Consider the following 23,091-nt stretch of genomic DNA (forward strand, 5'->3'; position numbering starts at 1 on the left):
AACCCCGGGGCTGGCGGGCTGGCGTCTGTGAGGCGGGCCGCGTACCGGGGGAAAGCTGGGGCTGTAAGGGGGCCGGGCCCGGTGGCGGTAGGGAGTGTCGGGCTGTTGGTGTCGGCGTGTAAACGCCACTGGGTTCTCTGTTTGCCTTTGGTGCGGTGTAAACGTGCTGTTAATGCAAGTGGATGTAGTTGTGCCTAGTTCTGCCGCGCTGCTACCTTTTTTTCTGCTGGCGTGTTGAGTCTAGCAAACTCTGCTCTTAAACTAGTCATTTAGTGTGGTTATGAAAACAATTTACTCTGTCTGTGGTGGATCCCTGGTAAAGTAATGGAAGAATGCAGCTTCTTCCCCAGAGAAAATGAGGTCACAGATAAACTGCCTTATGAAGTGGGCCTAAACTAAACCTCAGTCATGGTTTGCGAGAAGTGGAACTGGAATTGTGATTGTGAAACACAGTTTGTATTGATAATGTGTTTTGGTAATGTTTGTAATGAAGGTTTTTTGATTAGTTATAATTCAGTTGTTTGAGCCCACCCCACAAATAAAATAGATCCTCTGTAAAGGGCAAAAATTGGCTTTTTTTTTTTTTTTTTGCAGAGTTAATTCTATTTACCTCAAAATCCCACTTAATACCACTGTGGGGACAGTTCAATACTTCCAGTTTGATTTATATTTTGTGTGTAGTCTGAAGATAGCCATATTATCTCAGAATAGGCTTTCCAGTTACTGTGCTATAATACTGTCAGATTATTTGCAAAATCAATAAGCAGGCTCAGAATTAGTGGCTAAAGAATAGGTGAATGGCTAAAGTGCTAGAAACAGTAGTCATGTTAGTGTGGTCTTCTTCCCAGCTGATTGGACTGAAAAACTTCTTAAGCCGTTTTGCTTTTGGAGCCTATAGGTTAGAAATGACCAGATACAAATAAAGGCAAAATACTAGGTTTGGAACAAGCACTGGCACTTTCATCAATAAAACAGTTAATTTGAAAGGCTGTGGCTGCTGCTATGTAGTTCTGGAGTCTGACATACACTGGTTTTTTCTATTGATTTTTTTTTTTTTTTTTTAGGAGAACCCAGTATTTCTGGAAACTGTCTGTCACACTGGTTGGTCCAAAATACAGTTCTACTTGCTTATTCTGACCCTTTAGAAAGTCATTGTGGTGTTTAAAAAAGCAAATACTCTTAGATCCTGTATTTTCCAATACTGACAGATTGTGATTTACAGTTTAGTCACAATGAGACGAAGCTCAAGTATTGCCGGAAGCAGTGGTCGGCAATCTATGATGGCACTGAGAGTGCAGGACAACAACAAGATGGGTCTTCAAACACCTCAGACGTAAGTGTTTCTGATCGTCTTGCTAAGAATAGGTATATAAAGCTAACTCTGAAGAGATTTACTGTAGTGTGTTTGAGTGTGTGAGTAGTAACTGAAAAAAAAAAAAATGGGAGCAGCGAGAAGAAAACTCCTTGCAGCCAAGGATATTTGCACAAGTGCTCCAGTTCTGCAAAAAACTTTCTTTAATCTATTTGTACACCCATGACACATTGCAAATTGTAACACTTTTTCTTACATATTTCTTAGGAGGTGGCTGAGTGAGTGTGTGTATAAAATGTATACTTGTAAATCTTCTTGCAGAAGTAGTTTTGATAATGGACAAATAATGCATTAGAATCAGTTGACTTTTCTAAGATGCTGCTATGCTGAAGATGCTTAGGCTTATATGCAAGTGTTTATAGTTTTCTTACATGAGCAAAAGATGAAATGGTAGAAATAGTCTCTTGAATCCTTCTCCCTGTCCCTCAGGAAGGACAGAGGTACGTTTGGGAAGCTGAGCATGAGCAAACCTACACCTGGAACTTCGGAAAGAAAAGTCAGCTTTTTTGGGAAGAGGTATTGATAGTTTTAGATCTCTGTACTGTAAATAAAAACAACACATAATTTTGTAATTTTTCTCTCTTGACAGATTTTCATCATAGGGAATAACGGATCTGAGCCCAGCAGACCTTCAGGTCTGCCTTCTTCCACTCTTTGATCACTAAACAATAATGCTGTGGAGTAGGAATTGCTTCGAGAGCTGTTCTTCCTCTTGGGAACGATATGCACTGCAGACCTTGAGAGCTGCTCAATACATTTGCCTATTTAAGGAAGAACAATATCTCCAGTACATTCTGCCTTAGCATCTTCTTCTAAGATGCAAATCTTCCAAAATTCTATAATCTTTCAGCTTAGTTCATTGCTTTCTCTGTTCTGATGTCTTGCGGGTATCTCCTTTCATAGGACCCCACTGTTGCAGGGATCTATTCCTTTTAAATATTCCTTAAATATTTTAGTCTTTATTTTCAGTCATCTACATCATTTTGTTTCTTCATTTCTGGGGTATTTTTCTGCTCTATAAAACTTTATTTCTTTCAATAGACTGAAGAAAATATTCATCTAGGATGCAATAATCCCTCTATTGTATGTGTGCGTCATGGCTTCCAGGTTGATGTTGTTTTTCCAATCATCCTAAATAAAGAGAAACCTTCAGGAATCCCTTCGCATAACAAATGCAAAAGAAACATAAAAATAGCAATTGTAGTGACTTAAACATTGAGAGTTCTTATTTATATGTATTGTCACAAGAACTGTATTTATTTTTTGTTCCTAGAACTAGTGGGGCTGGAGGTTCACGCAACAGTCAGTACGGTGTGTTTGGTACAGAAAAGATCAAGGATCCCAGGCCACTTCATGACAAGGCATTCATCCAACAATGTATCAAGCAGCTTTGTGAGGTAACTTATTAACTTGTTCTAAACGTACATTACTAGGCATAAAAGATACTAATCAAAATATTTATTTTTCATGGTTTCAACTTTAGATTTTATTTAGTGACTAATATGCTATGTTTCTTTTTCTCAGTTTCTTGTTGAGAATGGTTACGCCCATAATGTTTCCATGAAATCACTACAGTCTCCATCAGTTAAGGACTTTTTAAAAATCTTCACTTTTATCTATGGATTTCTCTGCCCTTCTTATGAACTGCCTGACTCAAAATTTGAAGAGGAAATTCCCAGAGTTTTTAAAGAGCTTGGGTAAGATCATTATTGTTAGTCTGTTGTGCTAAATAGATATGATACAGCTAGAAATTTAAAAGCGAATTCTGCATGATAGCTGGGGAGAATGGATAGGCTTCTTTATTCAGATGAGACTCTGAAACGACAACGTTGTGATTATTTTGTTTCACTTTTGTTTAGCTCTAAGTTTACTCTCTGATTCTCAGACCCTACTATACATTTTATATTTGAACTTGCAGAACTATAGGGTCTTGGAAGCTTGCTTTGTTAATGTAAAATCTAATTAATTATCTTTATTTGTATTAAACTTTGAAAGACAGACACACATTTTTTTGACAGATTCGTCTAGTTCATTCTGTTAAAATCCAAGAACTAAAAAACAATTTCAGAATGTTGGATCCAGTTCATTTAGTTAAAAAATCATTTTTCTTGTAACTTCTCTCATTCTGCTTTCAAAGCAGGGGGTAGAAATAACAAAAATGACCACTGAGGTGAGAAAAACACTAAGTAGCTGGGTGTTTTATTTCTAATCTTGTTCAGTAAGTGTTTGGAATCATTAATGCACCAACACTTTCTGAGAAAGAAAATCCTCTGCCTGTTGATAATGGTGACTTTTCAGTCTCATTAAAAAAAAAAAGTGAAGTGTATTTTACTTCTGTAGATTGACACCATCATGGGCTCAAAAGCGACAGGGCTCCTAGATGTGGGTATAAATCTGTTCACTTCTCAGTATTTTAATAAAATTTTGTTTTAACCTATAACATGTCAAAATTCTGACCTAGCTGAAATGTTGAAAAGGAAGTTGCTCTCAAGAGGCTTTACTCTGCTGCACCAAGAGTGTAATGCTGGATAAAAAGACTTATTTTGAGAACTCACTTTAAGTTGTCTTTGAGAGTTAGAAAATGGACCTAAATAATTAATTTTAAAAAATTCTTGGGCTGAATGGCTCATGAGCACTTATTTAGAACTGTCAATTTATCAGTAGCTTCTTGTCCTGTCTTCTTAAAATAACTTTGGGCAGCTGTCAGTCTAAAGATGGAATAAAATCTGCACTTCTGTGTTCCCTGATCTGTAGAAGACTTTGAGATAATGTCTGTAATTAGCAGTATAGCCTTTGCGTGTTCCATATTTATGGGTAATATTAATACTTTGATGTGCAGCTGTTCTGAAATTCTTTTCTGGAATTGCATGACATTAAGCTGATTGTCAGCTGCTTTTCTGTTTTGAAAGTGTATTTGACCCAAGAAGCAAAAACCTTGCCCTCTTAGAACAGGACTCCTGTGTATCAGTTTGTTTTCATATGTTAGGAAATTCTTCACACTTGCACACCCAGTTTGGAAGTCTAAACATCATCCATTGGACTATTACTCCCTCCTTTGCATTTGTTGCCTTTCCTTTGAGGTCTTTGTCTCATCATGAATCGCCTCATGCTCACAGGGCACTCACTCCTTTTTCCTTAGTACTACAGTGCCTATCTCTCCTCTCATAGTAGCTTCAGAAGGAGAAAGACAGATCTGGCTGCTACCAAGACCAAGGCAACATACTAAGCTGAATAGGAAGGGGCTAAGGAGTGTATGAAGGAATAGTTTACACTTGTTTTGTACAAGGCCTTAATTGTTCCTAATCTTTGGATATGCAAAAAAAGTCCATTTTTTCAATCATTTCTTCAATAGCTAGCCAGTCGAGGGAGATGATTGTCCCACTCTACACCGCACTGGTGTGGCCTCACCTTGAGTACTGTGTGCAGTTTTGGGCGCCTCAATATAAGAAGGACATTGAACTATTAGAGTTTGTCCAGAGGAGGGTGACCAACATGGTGAAAGGTCTTGAGGGCAAGACTTACGAGGAGTGGCTGAGGTCACTTGGTTTGTTCAGCTTGGAGAAGAAAAGGCTGAGGGGTGACCCCATTGCAGTCTACAACTTCCTTAAGGGGGGCAGTGGAGGGGGAGGTGCTGATCTCCTCTCTCTGGTGACCGGTGATAGGACATGAGGAAATGGAATGAAGCTGCATCAGGGAAAGTTCAGATTGGACATTAGGCTCTTCACTGAGAGGGTGGTCAGTCACTGGAACAGGCTTCCCAGGGAAGTGGTCACAGCACCAAGGCTAGCAGAGTTCAAGGAGTGTCTGGACGATGCTCTTGGTCATGTGGTTTAGTTTTAGGTAGTCCTGCAAGGAGCAGGGAGTTGGACTTGATGATCCTTATGGGTCCCTTCCAACTTGAGATATTCTATGAATCACAAAATGAGAAACCCATGATAATTGAATAAAATAGTGCTGTAAGAACTCAGCTTATCTCCCTTTGATGTACAGTATAAAGTACAATTGAGTTTGTTCTTTCTTCTGTGCATTGATCTACATTTAAAAATGTACTGGTTTTTCATCACTGTTTGCCACAGCTATTAAAATGTATTTTCTTTTGCTTTGTAGATACCCCTTTCCTTTGTCAAAAAGCTCCATGTACACAGTGGGAGCACCACACACGTGGCCTCAGATCGTGACAGCTTTGGTGTGGTTAATTGATTGTGTCAAGGTAGCATTTGTTGTCTTTAAGCCAAATATTTCCACTTTTCAGGCTGGAATGTTAGTTTCAATACAGATCTTCTAAATGCTTTCTAAAAATCTTGTTGTTTGACATTTATGTAAAGAAAAGGGTAGGTGTTCTTACCTGCCATCTGGGAGCTAGCCCTTAGCCTTACTTTTAGTAACTTTTAAACTGAGTTTTTAATGTTATATTATGGTAATATTTTTTAACTGTGTGCACTGGATAAATTTGTGTATGAGAGGGGGAAAAAATGACAACTTATACATAAAAATGTGAAAAGTTAAGGGGTATAATCATGTATCTTCAGTGTAGATCATCTTGTGATGTCTGCCATCTTCTCCTAAATTTGAAGTCTAAGGATGGAGTTTTCAATAGCAATTACTCAAGTATCCTGTGATTGTTGTACAGAGTGGGGGGTTTTGTGCTTGGGTGGGAGTTTTTTGTTTGTTTTTTTAATAGTGGTAACTCTCTGTTGTTGCTAGCTCAAGTCTGAGTGAAATTTGGAATCCGTGACAGAAGTTCACTACTGCTGAATTGGGCACACATGAAAATCTTGTCCTTTATGTTGAAAAGACACATTTGGCTTAGCAAGGCAATTTGGCAGTGTTGAATGTCCAGTTAATACCTCTTCATCTGTGCTTTTAGTCAACTAAACACAGGCTCATTACCCTGATGTGATTGGTCACATTCTGAAGCAGCACCATTACACCCTGCTTGCTGAAATCCTCATCCAATGTTACTCTGCTTCTTATCACAAACATGAAACTAATATGAAAACTAATGGGGATATTCACACTTGCTCTTTGTATGTACACCTGTGCCTTTCAGTTGTATGCTGCCATGAGGGAAAATGCACCATCGTTTGATGATGGACAGAGCTGGGGAGGAGAGACGGATGATGGAATTGTACATAATAAGGTACCATAAAAAGTAAATTATTATCAGAATTGTTCAACTGAATTTTGCCATATGCTGTAACAACACAATTTAAATATATGACACAACAATTTTAACTGTACTTATATATTGTGTTCAGTTTTATATTCACAGAGTTATCTAGGAAGTATAGCAGCATTATATAAAAAGCCTGATCAACTAGTTTCCTGAGCAGGCATCATGGCCAGTCTATTTGTGAAGACTGGGTATTAAATTGAAATGCGTTATTCTCCGAGTTGCTACTGTTTCTGTTCTCCTTGTGGAGAAAGGGAGTCATTATGCTGTTTATTGCCTTAGTAGGGTCTCAGGTATATTTCTCTTTAGCACTTGAGTCTTCTAAGGTTAACAGCAGTACAGTGTAAAGACAGTGACTTCGTTATAAATGTGGTGGCTCCTGCTGATATCTACTCAGTTTACCTTTTAAAAATTTGTTGTAATGTTTAATTTCCAAGCCACAAATTAGGGTGGCAATGTAATTCAGGCACTCAAAAATCCAGCAGCTTGCTTGCTTTCTAATTTATCATAGATTGAGTACTATTTGGATTTATCTCGCTGTTAACTCGCAGCAGATGTTTGGAAGGGGTTGTATGATGTGCCAGAACATTTAATTAGGAAATTGCAAAAATCAAATTAAATCAGAATTTTGGACTAAGGTTACAAACCTGACAGTTGACAATTAAAAATGCTTTTAAACTAAATGTGTGCTTATACACTGATGCATATGTATATATGTTCAAACAAAATTTACAGTACTGGTGTAATTGCTTCTGAAAGATCTGTAATTTAAAGTCTCCAGTAAATTCTTTTTGGGTAACCTTTTTTAATTCTAGATCAGTTCTCTGACATATGCTCATCTGAAGTATAGCAGTCATATTTACTAAAGAGGTCTGTTAAACAGACCTACAGTTTCCATAAACTAGCCTGGGAGGATCACATGCTTCAAGATAATAAATTCTTAAATATTGTATCTACTATCCTTTTTAGGTATCCCAGAAAAATGTATCAAGTATTTCCAGACCTTTCTTAATGTGAATTCTAGATGCTTCCTTCTGCCTGGATATAATCTGTTGACATGTTTAAAGGGAGGAAAAAAAAGTTGATTTTTACAGAAGTGCAGTCAAACCAGTGAAAGATATTTTTGGTGTCTGTTTAATTCCGTTGGTTGAGTAGATTTAGACTATCTAGATATTTTACAGCCCTTTGAATTGTTGAAATGAAAACTTTTTAAATTGGTTTCAGCTTTTCATGGACTACTCTGTGAAGTGCTATGAGCTCTTCATGAAAGGGAGAGATACTTTTGAAGAATTGGATGCAGAAGTGCAGTCAAAATTAAGTAAGTTTTCATGTTTTAATGAAGTATTTAATTGTGTTACTGGTTTCTCTTCTCCTAGCACCAGTTTTGCTCAGTTTACAAGTGAAAGTGATCTCAGGTAAGGGAACCTGAAATTCCCAAGTACCTCTCAGTTACTTTGACTTAATTCTCTTCTTTTTATGCATTGCTACAAGTACAGACAGACGGGTCATGCTCTGCTGTCAGCTGTACCTGTGTGACCCTATTGTTTTCAGTGGCTTTGTGACAGAAAAGCAGTATAAGGTTCTTCAGATGCAAATTCCATCTATGCAGATGATTCTTGTTTCTGTCTGACAAAGTTAACAATTAAAAAAATATTACCAGAGGATGCACATCTGATGAGTAAGACAGTTCAGCTTCTAAAAGCTCTGAAAACAGTCTGCAAGAGTTCCAAACTGTTGTGAAGGTTCGCATATGTGATTCAGTATGCACCTGTGTTTGTCTTCAGGGAGATGGAAAACTATTTATTTTTTTGACTCATTCATTTCATCATCTACAAAAATACAAACAGAATATGAGAACAAAGAGGAAGAAGAGTTCTCACTTTCTGTGCCCTCCTATGAAAAGCCAGACTAAGGACACTTCTGTTGCAAGCTGGAGCCATCAGTTGGAGAGGAAACAAGCTACCAGACTGTTACTAGATATTATCAGGAAAAAGTAATCATGCCATTGTTTAGCAAAGACTGAGGGAAGTAAGGGAAAAGATGTCTCAAGAGGCAAGGAAGTATGTGGATGAGAAAGGAGTATACAAATCAGACTACCTTGTGAAGCTGGAACAGATGAAACTTATCTAACAACCACTAATCTGTAGTGTGGGCTGTATGAGAGTTTGGAAACTCTGACCTCACAGGAGTGATTTTGAGCTCTTTTCTGGTATCAGAACTGAAAAACTAATTTCTTTTCTTGTTTTGGGTTTTTTGTCTATTTGCTTTGTAATGAAAGTGTTTTTTGATGGGTTTGTTGGTTAGTTTTGGGGGGTTTTTTAGTTTAAAATAATTGTCCAGATAAATGGGTATTTACTGTGCTGAAGCTAAAGCACAGATACTCAGATTAGGTGATGATATTCAGTGAGATTGATTTGTAACCACCCCCGTCCTTTTATTTTTTCCCCCAGAGGATTTATTTAATATAGATGAATTCCAGATAGAAGGTTTAGCAGCTGACAACAAAAGACTTCATGAAGAGATTGCAAGACTAGAAAAAGAAAAGGAAAGCGAGCCGGTTAGTAAATTGTGTCTATGCTTGTTTGTATGGTGGAGCTGAATTTTCTATTATTGACCATTATTGTCATTATTAAAAGAAGATACTGATGATATGTTACAACAAATGGAAAATTATTTTCAGTGCTCTATGAGATTTGAATGAGGCCAGGTTATTACAGACTCTATACCATTATAGTACAAGGCATTTAGTGTGGAGTCTTCAGTCACTATTTGTTTGATATTGTGTAGATATTTTCAGGTAATGAGATATTGCATTGGCTGCAGTATTAAAAAAAAAGTGGTTTAAGTATTTTATTTTTTCTGAACTTCAACATTATCTTTTACAAAAGTGTTGGTATGAGAACTTAGGGGATGAGAGCATGGGATTCAGTGGTAACAATATATTTTGGGGAAAATATTTTGTTTGAAAAGATGGATTCTGCTTTTAATATATCATGAGTTTAAAAATAGTTTAGTGGCTGTGCAGCTGGCAAATTGAGACTCCTGCCTACTGTGCAAAATGTGCTGCTTGTATTCCCAGCTTTCCTTGCCCTTAGTTTTATCTGCCCTTTGTGTATTATTATACTTAGGTTGTGAATTACCTGTAGTAAGAACTTTCTTAATGCAATGCCTAATGCAAATCAAAGACTAAATGCTGAAATGCAAGAATTAAGGTACAAAACATCTTTTCAGCCTTTTTTGTTATTATTTTAAAGATGCTTAACTTGATTCAGCTGTCAGAGATAAAAATTTATTGAAGTTCTTTAATTTTATATTTATACTAGTGAAGTTGACCAATTACTCTATTGTCTTGTCTGGAAAGTAAGATCGTTATTTTAGATTAATATAATAGTGGTTCTTTCCATCCATTTACTAGGATCGTAGAGTATCACTACGAAACCTGAAATCGTCTCTTCAAGCAGATGTCCAGAAATACCAGGCTTATTTGGCTAATCTGGAATCTCATATAGCTATCCTTGATCAAAAAATGGAAGGTGTTAATGAGGAAGTTGAGACAGCAGGTAAGAAGGCCTTGGTCACAAATGGGATAATGAAGCTAGAAATAGGTTTAAAATAATTGTAATTCTCAGCTTCAGGACAGGGAGATACTTAGTGTATGATGATGCTACAAATAAACTTTCCAAAATGGATTGCTAATAAAGAGATTTTTTGGCCGATAGCTGTTTGTACGCTAGAGTAATGAAACACAGATATTAATTACTCATAAAAATACAGAGAGATCAGGTTTAACTATATAGGCTGGTATTTTACATCCATTTCACAAATGTTTTGTGAACTTAGAAATGGAAGTAGAAGCAATGAAGCAGGAGAATGCCCGGCTCCAGCACATCTTTGATAACCAAAAGTACTCAGTTGCGGACATTGAGAGAATAAATCATGAGAGAAATGAGTTGCAGCAAACCATTAACAAGCTCACTAAGGAAGTGGAAGCAGAAGAACATCAGCTGTGGAATGAAGAGCTAAAATATGCCAGGAATAAAGAAGCGGTACGTGAAAACCCTACTACACTGAGAGGTGGCTATCAGTTTTCATCATGCAAGCTTAAACCTGGGACTTGAACTATTGTTAACTTCTTTCCTAAATAATCTAACAGCAGCATAGATATGTCTTAACAGGGTAAAGTGACAAGAATGGCTTCTGTTTATAATCTCTCTGAAAAATGTTGGGGTTTTTTTTTTTGCCCCTTTTCTATTTTGAGCATAATGGAAATGTATTCTTTTCATTTTTTTTTTTTCTGCATCATAAGGGACATAGCTAGAATATGCACCATTGTCAGCTCTCACTGCTATAGCATCAAGAGCTTTGATAACATTAGCTTGAAACTGCTTCGATAACACAAGCAATTTCAGGCTAATGTTAAGATTTCATAGCAAGGAAGTAATGCAAAACTAGTGCTTTGAATCAATATCTGTGCATGCATTTAGGGCCAGATTGGTCCCTTATGTGGAAGTTCTAATAGGTTTCAAGGGCCACATTCAATTCCCTCAAACAGAATGAAAAGATGTGGTCCTGTAAGTGGTGGGATTTAAAAGCTTCTGCTTTGCTAGATGGAGAACTAAAAAAAAAAGTTTCAAATATGTTTTGCATTTGGCAGGGTTACGCTTTATCAAGCACTTGGTATTACCTTAAATTCTTCATACTGTGCAAGTATGAAGTACATAAAACTGGAAAAAATACTTATGTTTGGTGTTTGCATATGAATGGCACTCATTAATCAGAACATAGAGCATTTTATAAGCTTTGTCTAGAGGTATGCTCAAGTTAGTTTGTTATTAGGATGTGTGACTATATGGCATTTCCTGTTAAAACCAATGAGGGAAGGCATATCAACATGATGACTGATCGTTGTTTTAGTTATTTGTATTATTTCCAAGCATGCTTTTCCTCCCCTATCAACTAATCCCCAAAAAGTTGAGGCAGGAAAAAATATGGCAGATGAGTAGGGAAAACCACAGGTGAAACCATTCAGTCTCACCCATACAGACTGAGAAACCTTGCAGAGCAAACTCTGAAAGAATCATAAAACAGCACTTAATCCAACCAATGCGAACTGCTGGACTGTCAATACATACAGCTCTTGCATACTGTGGCATGACATGGAATCATGTTTGTACAGAGCAACTCAGAAACCTGTTTAAAGTACTATATGAATACTTTTTGCAAAGCTTTTCACTTCTATTTCTTCTACAATTTTTGCCCTTTTCTCCTCTGAACAGATCGAAATGCAACTGGCAGAGTATCATAAACTGGCTCGAAAGCTGAAATTAATTCCAGTAAGTGCTGAGAATTCCAAAGGCCACGACTTTGAGATTCAGTTTAATCCTGAGGCAGGACCAAATTGCCTAGTCAAATACAGGACTCAGATCAAGGTGAGCAGAGTCAACACAATGTTTCTGTTACTACTCACAAAAAACTATGTTTCTTTGGAAATGTTGGAAAGGTCTCTCTTAACCTCTCCATGAAACTTCATTGAAAAGCTTGTGTGATGCATTGCTGCAACTATATTATAGTATAGGAAGGAAATTTGGTATTGGAGGGTTCAGCAGCCTAAACAAAAACGGGAGAGGAAAAAGATGTACTGGGGTACATCTTAGTTCAAACTAACAAATTGCATTAGCCAGATCTTCTTGTATGTGTATTACAGGCTCCCCTTATGGAGATCATAAACCAGACTGAGGAAGAAATTAGGAAAGCTACTCAAAGGAAAATGACTTTGGAAGATACTTTGGAACAGGTGTGTTGGTTAATGAAGATTAGGACTAAGATACCACAATGTTATCTGCTGGTCTCATTTGACTTTTTGCATGGGTGAAGTGTGGTGTGGTGGGTTGGTTTTTGTTTGGATGTAAGGGTTGTTTTTTTTTTTTTTTGTTTGGGTTGGTTTTGTTGCGGTTTTTTGTTGGGTTGGGGTTTTGGGGGAGGGGGGGAGAGGTGGGAGAAAGCTGTGAGAAGATTGCTTTAATTATGGTGGAACCTAAAAGTTTTTGTGAGAGTTAGGATCTCCTTCTGTTGGTTGAAATAACGTGTGTCCCCTGCATTGAAGATTATGCAGCTATTTGACCATAAACATTGGAAAGATTTGTTTTTAATAAATTGCCCATTCCAGTATGTGTGGCTTACCATCACTGACAAGCTGTCATCAGGGAGATTTTTAGCAATAGTAGGTTCAGGATGGATTGGAAGAAGGAGAATTTTATTTCCCCATTCTTCTTCCCCTACCTCAGTTTTTATTGCTGAGCATGACAGTATATGGTATGGAATATCCTTTTGGTCACTTTTGGTCAGCTGACCTAGCTGTGCGCCTTCCCAGCCTCTTGTCTGCCCCTACCCTACTCACTGAGGGGCTGCGGGAGGGAAAGAAAGCCTTGATGCTGTGCAAGTGCTATTCAGCAATAGCCAAAACATTGGTGTGTTACCAACACTGTTTTAGCCACTCATCCAAAACAAAGCACCATACAGGCTGCTATGAAGAAAGTTAATGCCATCCCAGCCTGGCCCAGTTTAAACATTTCTGGGCTACCATGTTTTGTTTGTGATGGCATGGATTTATATGTCGGAATTCTTTTTGAATTATATTTTCTTGGTCATGTTTTCATTCTAGGTGAATGTAATGGTAGTGGACAAGAAAAGCAGTGTGAAAATGCTGAAAGAAGAAGCTGAAAAGCTGGATGATCTTTACCATCAGAAGCTTAAGGTAGAGCTTTTTTATAGGTTGATTACAATTTATCCTTAATGATATCCTTATCCTTAATCTTTGTATTTATACATAAGTTTTTGGTTTGCATTGTTGTTTGTTTGGACCTCTGCCCTTGCGTCCTTCCATTCCTCTTGCAGGATTCCCTCATTCTTTTCAGAAGTATTTGAGTGCTACCTTAAGTGAGTCAGTTTTCACTTTCTCGTAAGAGAATCTGGCATTATACTTTGACAGATCCTGTAAATCATAAGCTACTACATCCAGTAATAAAAGCAGCTGCGATCATCTCCTGACCTCAGGATGTCTCAAAGCATGTGCTTGAAGGAGATTTTAGTGTTAACAGAATCTGCCTTGTCTATTCATTTTGTATATAATAAATACAGTTTTTAGTGAACATGTTTAATCACATTAAAAACTAAGGAAAACATTATTTGACTAAAAGCACATTAAATGTTTTAATAATATAAACCTGTTTGTTTTCTTTGTTTTTTCTTCCCCAGTGGGAGAGCAGTCCCTCTCAGTTAACAACTAAATGGCTGCTTCAGTACCTCCCAACTTCTCTAACAGCATGGCTTTGGTGGGGCTGTGCTGCCCAGGAGCAAAATGCTTTTTGAACTAAGCTAGTGTTTAACATACCTGCTCTTTCAAATCCAAACTCCTGTGCTATAACAATGAAACAGGGTTATTTCATTGCTAATACCTGCTTAGGTGGCTGAAGGCAATTCATTTAGTTTATTGCTTTCAAAAACACCTGAAACTTAGCTTTTGATCTATGCTGTTGCATATGCTTTTCTCTTAAGGTGAGCTCGTAAAATACTTCGTTGCAACTGAATGGTTATAATAAGACATAGTCATGTAATTCCTTGTGTAATTTTTAAAATGCTATCCATGAGACTTCAGTATTAAAACTACTTTTGAAGGATGATGTTTCAGTAATTTACCAGAATTGCATGTTTAGGTGATGGTAGAATTTAGTTTGGTTTTGTGCATTTAATTGTGCTAAGTATAGTGTCAACAGTGTCATTCTCCTTGGAGAGATGATGACTTACATTTTGTACTCATCTTTCAGACACAAAAGGGAAAAACAATTTTCTTACTCGGATGTGATTTCATTTTTTTAACCTAGAAACAGTTGTTTGATGTTCCATTTCTAAGCTATTTAAAGTATGTAAATAACACTTTTTTGGATGAACCTTGAAGGGAAAATAGCTGCAACACAGACCTTAAAATACGGTTAGAGAAATAAAGGGAAGGTTAGTCTGGTTTTGGGTGGAAGACAATACAGCGAATACCTAAAACTGTAGGTTTGGGGGGTTGTCCTTGGGTTTTTTAGTTCTGAGTTTGGAGTTACTTGTGTGAATTCTGAGTTCAAGTATCAGGATGTAATCAGGTAATATAAAGGAGAAAAAAATCCTAATTATTCCTGAGTTATGCAATTTATTTTTATTTTTATTTTTTCCTCTTTCCTTATGTTTACAGGAGGCAGAAGAAGAGGAGCAAAAATGTGCAAATGAACTGGAATTGTTAGAGAAGCATAAACAATTACTTGAGAGTGGTGTCAATGAAGGTCTCAGTGAAGCCACAAATGAATTGCATGATCTTCAACGACAGTAAGGCCCATAACTTCAAGTTGTTTGTGTAGTTTATTTTGAGTTTTATGTGTTTTAAGGATAAAGACATTTTCTTGAATCCTAACATAAAATTGTTTGGTGAGCAGGTATCCATCTCAGTATATTAATTTCACAAATTCACAATTGAAAGATGTTTCTCCTCGACACTTAATATTTTGCTAGAATATTTGTCTGCTGTATCAGAATTCCTGTTTTGCATGTAATTTTTTTCATATACATGGTTGTAGTAAGGAAATTAGTTTGTTTCCAAACTTATGTGACAACTACATTTTACAGCCTAAAGTCTGGAAAGACTATTCTGACTCTAGGTACTTTTGTTTCTTACCGGTTAGCACAATATGGTCCTTCTAAGTTGAGTATTAATATATAAATCTAACTTGGTTCAAGTTAATACTAATAGAAAAAATTATGGCTAAACATGACAATATATCAGACTTGGTGAAGTGATTGTTTTAGATGTCAGAATTTTATAATTACGGACGTGACTTTCTGAGTGTCTTTACTTTTTAGATATCAAGTTGTTATGCAAACAACAACAGAAGAGACCAGGAAAGCTGGTGATAACTTAAATCGTCTTTTAGAAGTGATTGCTACTCATGTAGTATCTATAGAGGTAAGCTAAAATTTGATATTCAGAATTAAATCTTTCTAGAGACATTTGCAACTGCAGTTACACACATGGAAATTAGAACTTACTCTTTCCAATGAAGTATCAGTTATTTAGGGCTGCTGCACTGAGTCTGTGGATACTAATTAAATAAATTTGTTGACAAAACCTTTGGTATAAATAATCAGAATTGATCATTAAATTTCAGTAGTAACATCCTGTCACGTTTAATCTGCTTCTGGTAGACGTCTTTCAGAGAAGTGTTTAACTGAAATCACTTAACCTGTGCAATGACTGCTTAAAATGCTTTAGCAGAACCACTGCAATAGACAATGATAGTTCTAATAAACTTTCTGTAACTCTGTTCTAGAAATATCTTGATGAACAGAACGCGAAAATTGACAGGGACTATGAAGAATTCATGTCTGAAGATCTATTGTCAACGTTGACCAGAATTCTAGACAGTTATAAAAAGAAGGCTGAAAGTCTTTAATTACCAAAAAGGTGAAGATGAAAATTTTATGTTTCTGAAGCTCTGGTATGGTGCCTTCTAAAAGGATGGGTACTTCCTGTGTTTAGCAGTGAAACTGGTTTTGAGTGTAAGGAAACATTTATGAACTTCCTTTTATTGACACAATTACATTAAAGAATTAAAAAATATATTTGCCTTTTCTTAAAGGCTTTGCTTACACTTCCTCCTTGCAATATATTATACACTATTACAAACATCTGTGACAAGACAACTGTGGAACAACTTAATTTCATTTTTTCTTTATAATCAAATCATTTGTGCTCTTCTAGGAACATTAGTAAGACAAGAGTACAGTTAACCTGTTAAAATAACAAGCCAGAGTGGACTTAAAGATGGAACTGCAAGTGACAGCACAAATGCAGAGGGTACTGACAACTTGAAATACTGCTACCTAAAAATAACTAGTGGTTTTTGTAAACTTGTAAGATTGCTAACTGAGAAAAGAGTTATGCTTTCCTTTCTGGAGTATAGTTTGTGCATTTCATAATATATGTATGTATTTAGCACACATGCATGACAGTGCGCATCCTTCCCCAAGCCTTTCTTTTAGTAGCAAGACCAAATGTAAACGTCTTCCAGTCTCCTGCTTGTTCAGTTATCTATGAAACTGCCCAGACACCCCTCTTACATGAGTAAGATTTTTTTTTTTAACAAAAAACTCTTTGAAAAGATCAGTAGTAGTTATACAGTAGTCTTGTAAATAGCCTAGAGAAAGAAAGTCAGTTTGAAAACAAAGTTCTGTCTCTAACTGCTCATAGTCCCAGATGAAGCCTCACTGTACTTCTGAATATGTATACCGGAGAGAGCTCTCTGGTATACAGAGTAAGTAGGACAACATATGAATTCTGGCAATATAGCTAATCAGTTGTAGATATGGCTAATGTTGGATACATCAAAATTGTCTAAAATGAGTCTGCATTCTTGTTAGACCAGTAGGACAGACTCTATTTGATTTTTCTTCCTCAGGAAAGTAGCAGTAAAATTAGTGTATGGGGAGCTCCAGTCCAAATACATTGAAGAAAATGTAACCCCATCTCTTGAACATGTACTTCTTTGTTCAGTGCTATGTGGAAGTAGTATCTTATCTACGCTGTATATACCTTTGTGTTTAAAAAAAAAAAATTTTAAAAAAATCAGCATTTATGTCTTGGATAGTTTAGTTTATGATGGTATTTCCTAATAAAAGTATTGAAGTATTTGAGTGTTTTTAAGAGTTCAGTGATAAATATCACTGATTCAAATATACAATGATAGAAACCACTTTGCAATCTGTTCAAAAGTTTTTAGCAGCTGATAGCTAAATGAAGTTGCTCCTTAATTCTATAAATAGACTAATATTTGAAATGCAGATCCCTAGGATATACAACAAACTTAAGATGGACCATCTGAACACAGACTGCAAATAAAAACTGAATTGTCTTTAATTCTAGGCTATTTTTGCAGAGCATATATAAAACTCAGTTGTCCTCAACATAGTGTGTGAATCTTCTGGCTCTGGTATGAGTATTTTGTTTCAGATATTATGATAATGATGGCATTATTTAAGCTTCTAACTTCCTGTTCTTCTGTTGTACTTGAGAAGTTTAATTTGACAGCTATAAAAGTTTTCTGACAGGTGGGTAGTATTTCTGCTTTCTTCTGTTGTCCTCTTTCATTTTACTTTTACAAACTCTTACTTTTTTTTCCTGTAACAACCTCATCCTTAACAAATCTCAGTTCCTTCTCTTTAGAAGCTTTTTTCTTTTGTGATCTTTCTAATATTTTTGTTACCCAAAGCAATATTCTAATTAAGCAAAACTGTGAACCATACAGAATAATCATGTTCCTTTAAAATATGTGCTTTTTTAGGGGCTATGCTCTCTCTTGGCTGCCTGATACCTTTTTTGTCTCTGCTTCTATAACTGACTGTTCTTGTGTTTATTAGTATCTGCAGGTTCTTTGCCATGTGGAGTAGTCAGTTGACTGAGTAAATGAAAGCAAAATAAATGTAATTTCCAAGGACTAATACGAACCCAATGGTAATGGGTTAAAGAATCAAGGTCACAACAACCTTCCTTCATGTACTAGCAAATGTAATATTCTGAAATTAAAGTAGTCTGAGTAATAAAAAGTCCACATTTGTAATGTTGGCAACATGTTTTTGTTATTGGGCTGAACTATTGGTCTGTATGTCAGTTAAACTGAATTGACTTTAGAACCAGCTCAGGCTTTGACTTAGCTTCTGTAAAATACTATGGGGATTTTTGTCATAATATAACATAGATAAACATCAGCCAATGTTTAAGTAATATGTCTTCACATTTTAAAATGGAGGTAATTTTTCAGTGCTTCTTGAACATGGCTCTTCTGTGTGATATTTGAAGTCAGGTAGTCAGTTATTTTTTATTTGTATTCTGGAATATGGCTTTTTAATTTAGACAACAGGCACTAGAACATAATTACTGCTCTTGATTTTGGTTTTGTTTCTTTTTTTTACCAGAATGTGAAGCATGAATCAGAATGTACCACTGGCACCTGCTCATTTCAGTAGCATGAGTTGTTTGTAAATTTCTTAGCTTTTGTATGGATACAGTTCCCTCATTTATTGCCAGTGTATCTTTTGTACAGTTTACTTAATATGCCTTAAGTTTATGTATTTTTATACTCAATAAAATTTCTTACACCTGTTTCTCTGAAGGATAGATTCTTACTGCAAGTATAGAAACATGACATAAAAAGCACAATTAATTTGATTTTCCTGGAGGAAATAGGTAATTAGCAGCAGATACTAATTCCCTGACTATCCTTGCTGTTAAACGTGCATTATGTAGAGGAAAAATTTAGAAACATCTGTTTCCTTTAAATTGCAAAGGCTTTTTTAACTTTGCAGTGTCCATTCAGCTCACATGTATGAGGCTACTTGGACCCTTCTCGTTGGTTTTGCCAATGTGCAGTACTGCATGTCTATGCAAGTCTTTACTTCCAAGCTGCATAACAACATATTGTTCTCTGTTGGTTCTGTAATGCTTATACCTTGTGTACTTCGGCCTTTAATGGAAATTCTCATCCCTGCTCCACCTTTTGTGGTAGAATTGAAAAACCACATATATATTTTTATCTTATTTCTGAAAAGAGTACAAAAGAAGAAAAGGCCAACAGCTGAAGATATTCCCTTTTCAATAAGAAGAGGAAGAAACTCCCTGCAGCAATGTACTATCTGCGTGCAGTTTTGCTGTCTGTTTTTCAGATTTGCAGATTAAAAATTTACTAGAGGAATAAAAGGCAATTGTTACTTATCACAGGTCAGGCAACAGTAGTGACTGTCAAGCAGAGAAAATGCTCTAGATTATTTATTGCTCGCACTTGAGACTGTCCATGGCACTGGTCTGACCATAGGGCGCTATATAAAACATTACAGATGCCAGGTCTGTTGTGCTCTACTCCTCTCTGGAGAGTGGGCCTTTCGTGAACCCCAGTTCATAAGGGTCTACCAGTCCCAGTATTTGCCTGAAGTAGATAAGATCACATGTCCGTCTACAGGATGATTGACTGTTGTCCCTCCATTCCAGAAGTCCTTATCAACAGCTTCATGATAACAAGGAGTCTTTGTGATGTCTGGTTTGTATGGTGTTTTCCCTAGCACCTCATGTGCAAGATCACAATTTTAATTGGCAGTGTCTTATCTGATCAGCATTTTAGTCTTAAGAACCCTTTGCACAAGGCTAAGATTTAAAAGGCACATGAAATTGTCTGTGACTCCAATTTCACCTCCACTGAAATATTTACTGGTTTGGCAAGACTCCAAAGCAGAAGGAGAGACAGGTGGTGATGGAATGTGTATAAATATTTTGAAACAAGCAGGATATATGGAATTTTGTTTCGCTTTTCTTACCAGGATTCAGAATAGTGAATGCCTTTGTATGAGTAGAAATCACACGGCCCTTCCGAGAACACTGAACACTAGCACAGTCACACGTGACTACTGGTGCACCCAGCTGAAAGGAAAGTCCTTCGCTATTCTGCCTGGAAAAGAGCATCTGGAATTACCAGTTCCAGTTATATGGCAGGTCTTAAATAGCAAGGGTCATTACATCACATTTGAAGTGCAGAGAGGACACTGAAGCAATGGTCTCTGCTTGACTAATATTGTATAGTGACTTACTGTCCTCTGCCCCTCCCAAGGGTTTGGCCATCAGTTGCAAGAAAGTCATAAGGAAAGCTGCAGAGTAGAGTCACACAAGATAAGAAAGGGAAAACTACAGCCAGAGGTTGCACTGTTCAGATGTGTAGGTTTTTTAAGAGGAAACCCACCAACTTGAAAGATATAAAATTATAAAGGAATAATCAAGAAATCAGAGAATGGCAATTCAGCATTGCTGAGGATCTCTTCCAGCAACCAGCAAAGATCAACCTTTCCCACCTGACTGATTCCTCAGAATATATTCCTCAGGTGTTTTATCCTGGGTGCTGAGCACACAAATGCTTAGCCTAGAAGCTCCTTAAATCCTAGCTGTCTTTTGCGTGTGCTACAAAACCTGTGTGATACATGCTTACAGAATCTCTGCATGGCGAAAGATGCCCACAATGAGAAAGATAGGGCAATGGTTACTGTGTCACCATCCCAAAATCCGGAGCATGGGGCAATGCCATGCAGAGACATTTAAATGGCTAAGCAGGCAACTGGTCTTGCCTGGCCTTTTGGCTTGGACTGCACGGTGCCACTGCTGCTGGAGCTGGTGATGAAGGCACTCCTTGACGGTTCAGGAGAAAGCAGCCATTAGTCCAGGGTAAAAGGGAAGAGTGAGAAAACAGTGCCAAAAGCCAAGGTGATAGGAAGAGTTAAAAGGAGGAAGCAGCCTTCCAGAGAAAAAGCAAGTAGTAATGATGCTCAGCTACAAAAAGGCTGGAAGATACTCAAATAAGACCCTGTAGCAGCAATATCAACTTGAATTGAAAAGCATAATGTCCTACACATGTAGTAGGACCTTTTCTGTGACAATGTATTTATGAAGTTTTCCTATTTCTTACACATCTTACAGGAAAGAATGATGTATTTGATCCCAGTCTTTATGACTTGCAAGAGCGTGGTTGGAGGGACTTCTTCAGACATGGTCTTAAAAAAAAAAAAATAAATCTTTGCAAGCATAACAGCAACAGCGTTCTATTGAAATATTAATGCTTGAAGACATTAATCTTATACTCCAACAGCCTTTCCACAAATTAAAAACTGTGTTTTCTCCCAATGTGTATTTGTCGGATACATGTTTTCATGTACTTGTTCAAGAACCGTTCACGTTTCTTTGTCTCACAGAGGAAGAAAGTTTTTAAGGTTTGGTCCATCCTCATTCATTTCCCATGAGAGAGGTGACTCGTACTCACAAGATGCAGTGGCTCACTATCAAGCTTATTTCACGACCACTGCATTTTTGGCTGCAGTCATTTGCCCCTGGCAGGTGAACAGCAAGAGCTTCTTGCTAGTTCACTTTTCACAGAGATTCCCTGGTATTGCCACGGTTTCCCTCAAAGAGTTCCATGACAATCCTAGGAGAGCTTGCCAGGCTAAATCCTACAAGCATCCATCTAGTCTGGTGTCCTCCTTCCAAATACAGCTTTGGAAAACGGTGCAAAAAACTCTACAATGATCAGACATGGGATGATTTGTTTTCCAACTTAAACTCTTCCTACTCAGTAATATTTGGATGTTTTATCCTAAGGCCAAAGTATATGATTTGTATGTCTCCCGGTAATAATTTCATTATTTATTTTTTCTAGTTCTTTATCTCCTTTCTATTCTTATAAAGAAAAAATGGTTTTAAATCTCACTAAATTATTAATTCTCATTATGTGAAAACATATTTCACAGTTCAATCAAATGTTTTATGAAAAGTGTATCTTCCTATCAGTTCTGCATGTTTTTTAATGTAACTCCATGTCCCTTCTTCTTCCTTTATAAGATAGACTGGAAGTTCCTGATTATCGTTCCTATTTTTACACTTTTAACTATAATATTTTCTTAGTTTGGAAATCCCAGTCATCTTAGGCACACTTTCCACAACTAGTTATAGCCTACCTGTAGTCATCAGAGCCATTATTTCCACTGGATTTTAAATGAGCATGTATTTTTGTTAACAAAGTACACAATGAACAGTGAGAATTTACATGAGTTTTACTCACAAAGCCCAGCTGACAGAGGTAGTTAGGACCACAGGAGGGTGAACGAACAGTTCATTGTCCCTCCCCCTCCTCCACCATCTCTCCCTGTCTTGCCTTCAATTTTTAAAAATATAATTTAATCTGTTATCACATTGGTCAGGTATCTCAGAACCATGGACTGTCTTTACAGTCCTCTCAACTTGAATAACTGGAGTGTGTTTCACAAATTTTGTCACTTTAGTTGCTCACTTGTTTTTTTTCAAGTTACTGAGAAGTAAGTGAAAAAAAACCTACCAGATAGCACTTCAGTAACCCACTTCTCCACATCTCCCTTAGCTTGCATGTTATAATGACAATTCACTGTTAATTTCTATTCTTCGGTTTCTGTCTCAGGTGGTTTTCTGAGTAACGACGCTGTCGTTTTGTACCTCGGCAGTTCAAGTAATGATGCTGTTTTGTCTCACACCTCAAGGGTTCTCACTAAGGTACTTCTTATAGCGGGCCATGTCAGAAGTCTATGGAGTTCTAAATGCAAGATGACACAGGCTCCTCTTCTTAAATACAAAACCTTTGTGTCCTGGTTTCGGCTGGGATAGAGTTAATTTTCTTCTTAGTAGCTGGTACAGTGCTGTGTTTTGGATTTAGTGTGAGAATGATGTTGGTAACACTCTGATGTTTTAGTTGTTGCTAAGTAGCACTTATCTTAAGCCAAGGGTTTTTCGGTTTCCCATGCTCTGCCAGCAAGCAGGTGTGCAAGAAGCTGGGAGGGAGCAGAGCCGGGGCAGCTGACCTGAACTAGCCAAAGGGGTATTCCATACCATGGAACGTCATGCCCAGTATATAAATGGAGGGGAGTTGGCCGGGAGGCGCGGATCGCTGCCGGGGCATCG

General features: G+C 37.1%; 1 protein-coding gene across 2 annotated transcripts; it reads left to right on the forward strand.

Moving 5' to 3' along the window:
* Window positions 1-37: 37 nt before the first annotated feature.
* NDC80 (NDC80 kinetochore complex component) lies at window positions 38-17,273 on the forward strand. 2 transcript variants are annotated; one of them, XM_050892148.1, is made up of 17 exons: window positions 38-63; window positions 1,223-1,333; window positions 1,802-1,888; window positions 2,646-2,769; window positions 2,897-3,069; window positions 5,480-5,582; window positions 6,423-6,512; window positions 7,770-7,863; window positions 8,996-9,102; window positions 9,961-10,105; window positions 10,386-10,591; window positions 11,822-11,974; window positions 12,250-12,339; window positions 13,207-13,299; window positions 14,779-14,909; window positions 15,441-15,543; window positions 15,908-17,273. In XM_050892148.1, exons 2-17 carry the CDS (start codon window positions 1,233-1,235, stop codon window positions 16,028-16,030), a joined length of 1,923 nt encoding a protein of 640 aa, XP_050748105.1. In that variant the 5' UTR covers window positions 38-63; window positions 1,223-1,232; the 3' UTR covers window positions 16,031-17,273. The 2 variants fall into 2 exon arrangements, with proteins under 2 accessions (XP_050748105.1, XP_050748104.1); XM_050892147.1 differs by lacking the exon at window positions 38-63 and adding an exon at window positions 1,080-1,101.
* Window positions 17,274-23,091: the final 5,818 nt, after the last annotated feature.

The sequence above is a fragment of the Gymnogyps californianus genome, chromosome 2 (assembly GCF_018139145.2).
Source record: "Gymnogyps californianus isolate 813 chromosome 2, ASM1813914v2, whole genome shotgun sequence".
Taxonomy (NCBI): Eukaryota; Metazoa; Chordata; class Aves; order Accipitriformes; family Cathartidae; genus Gymnogyps; species Gymnogyps californianus.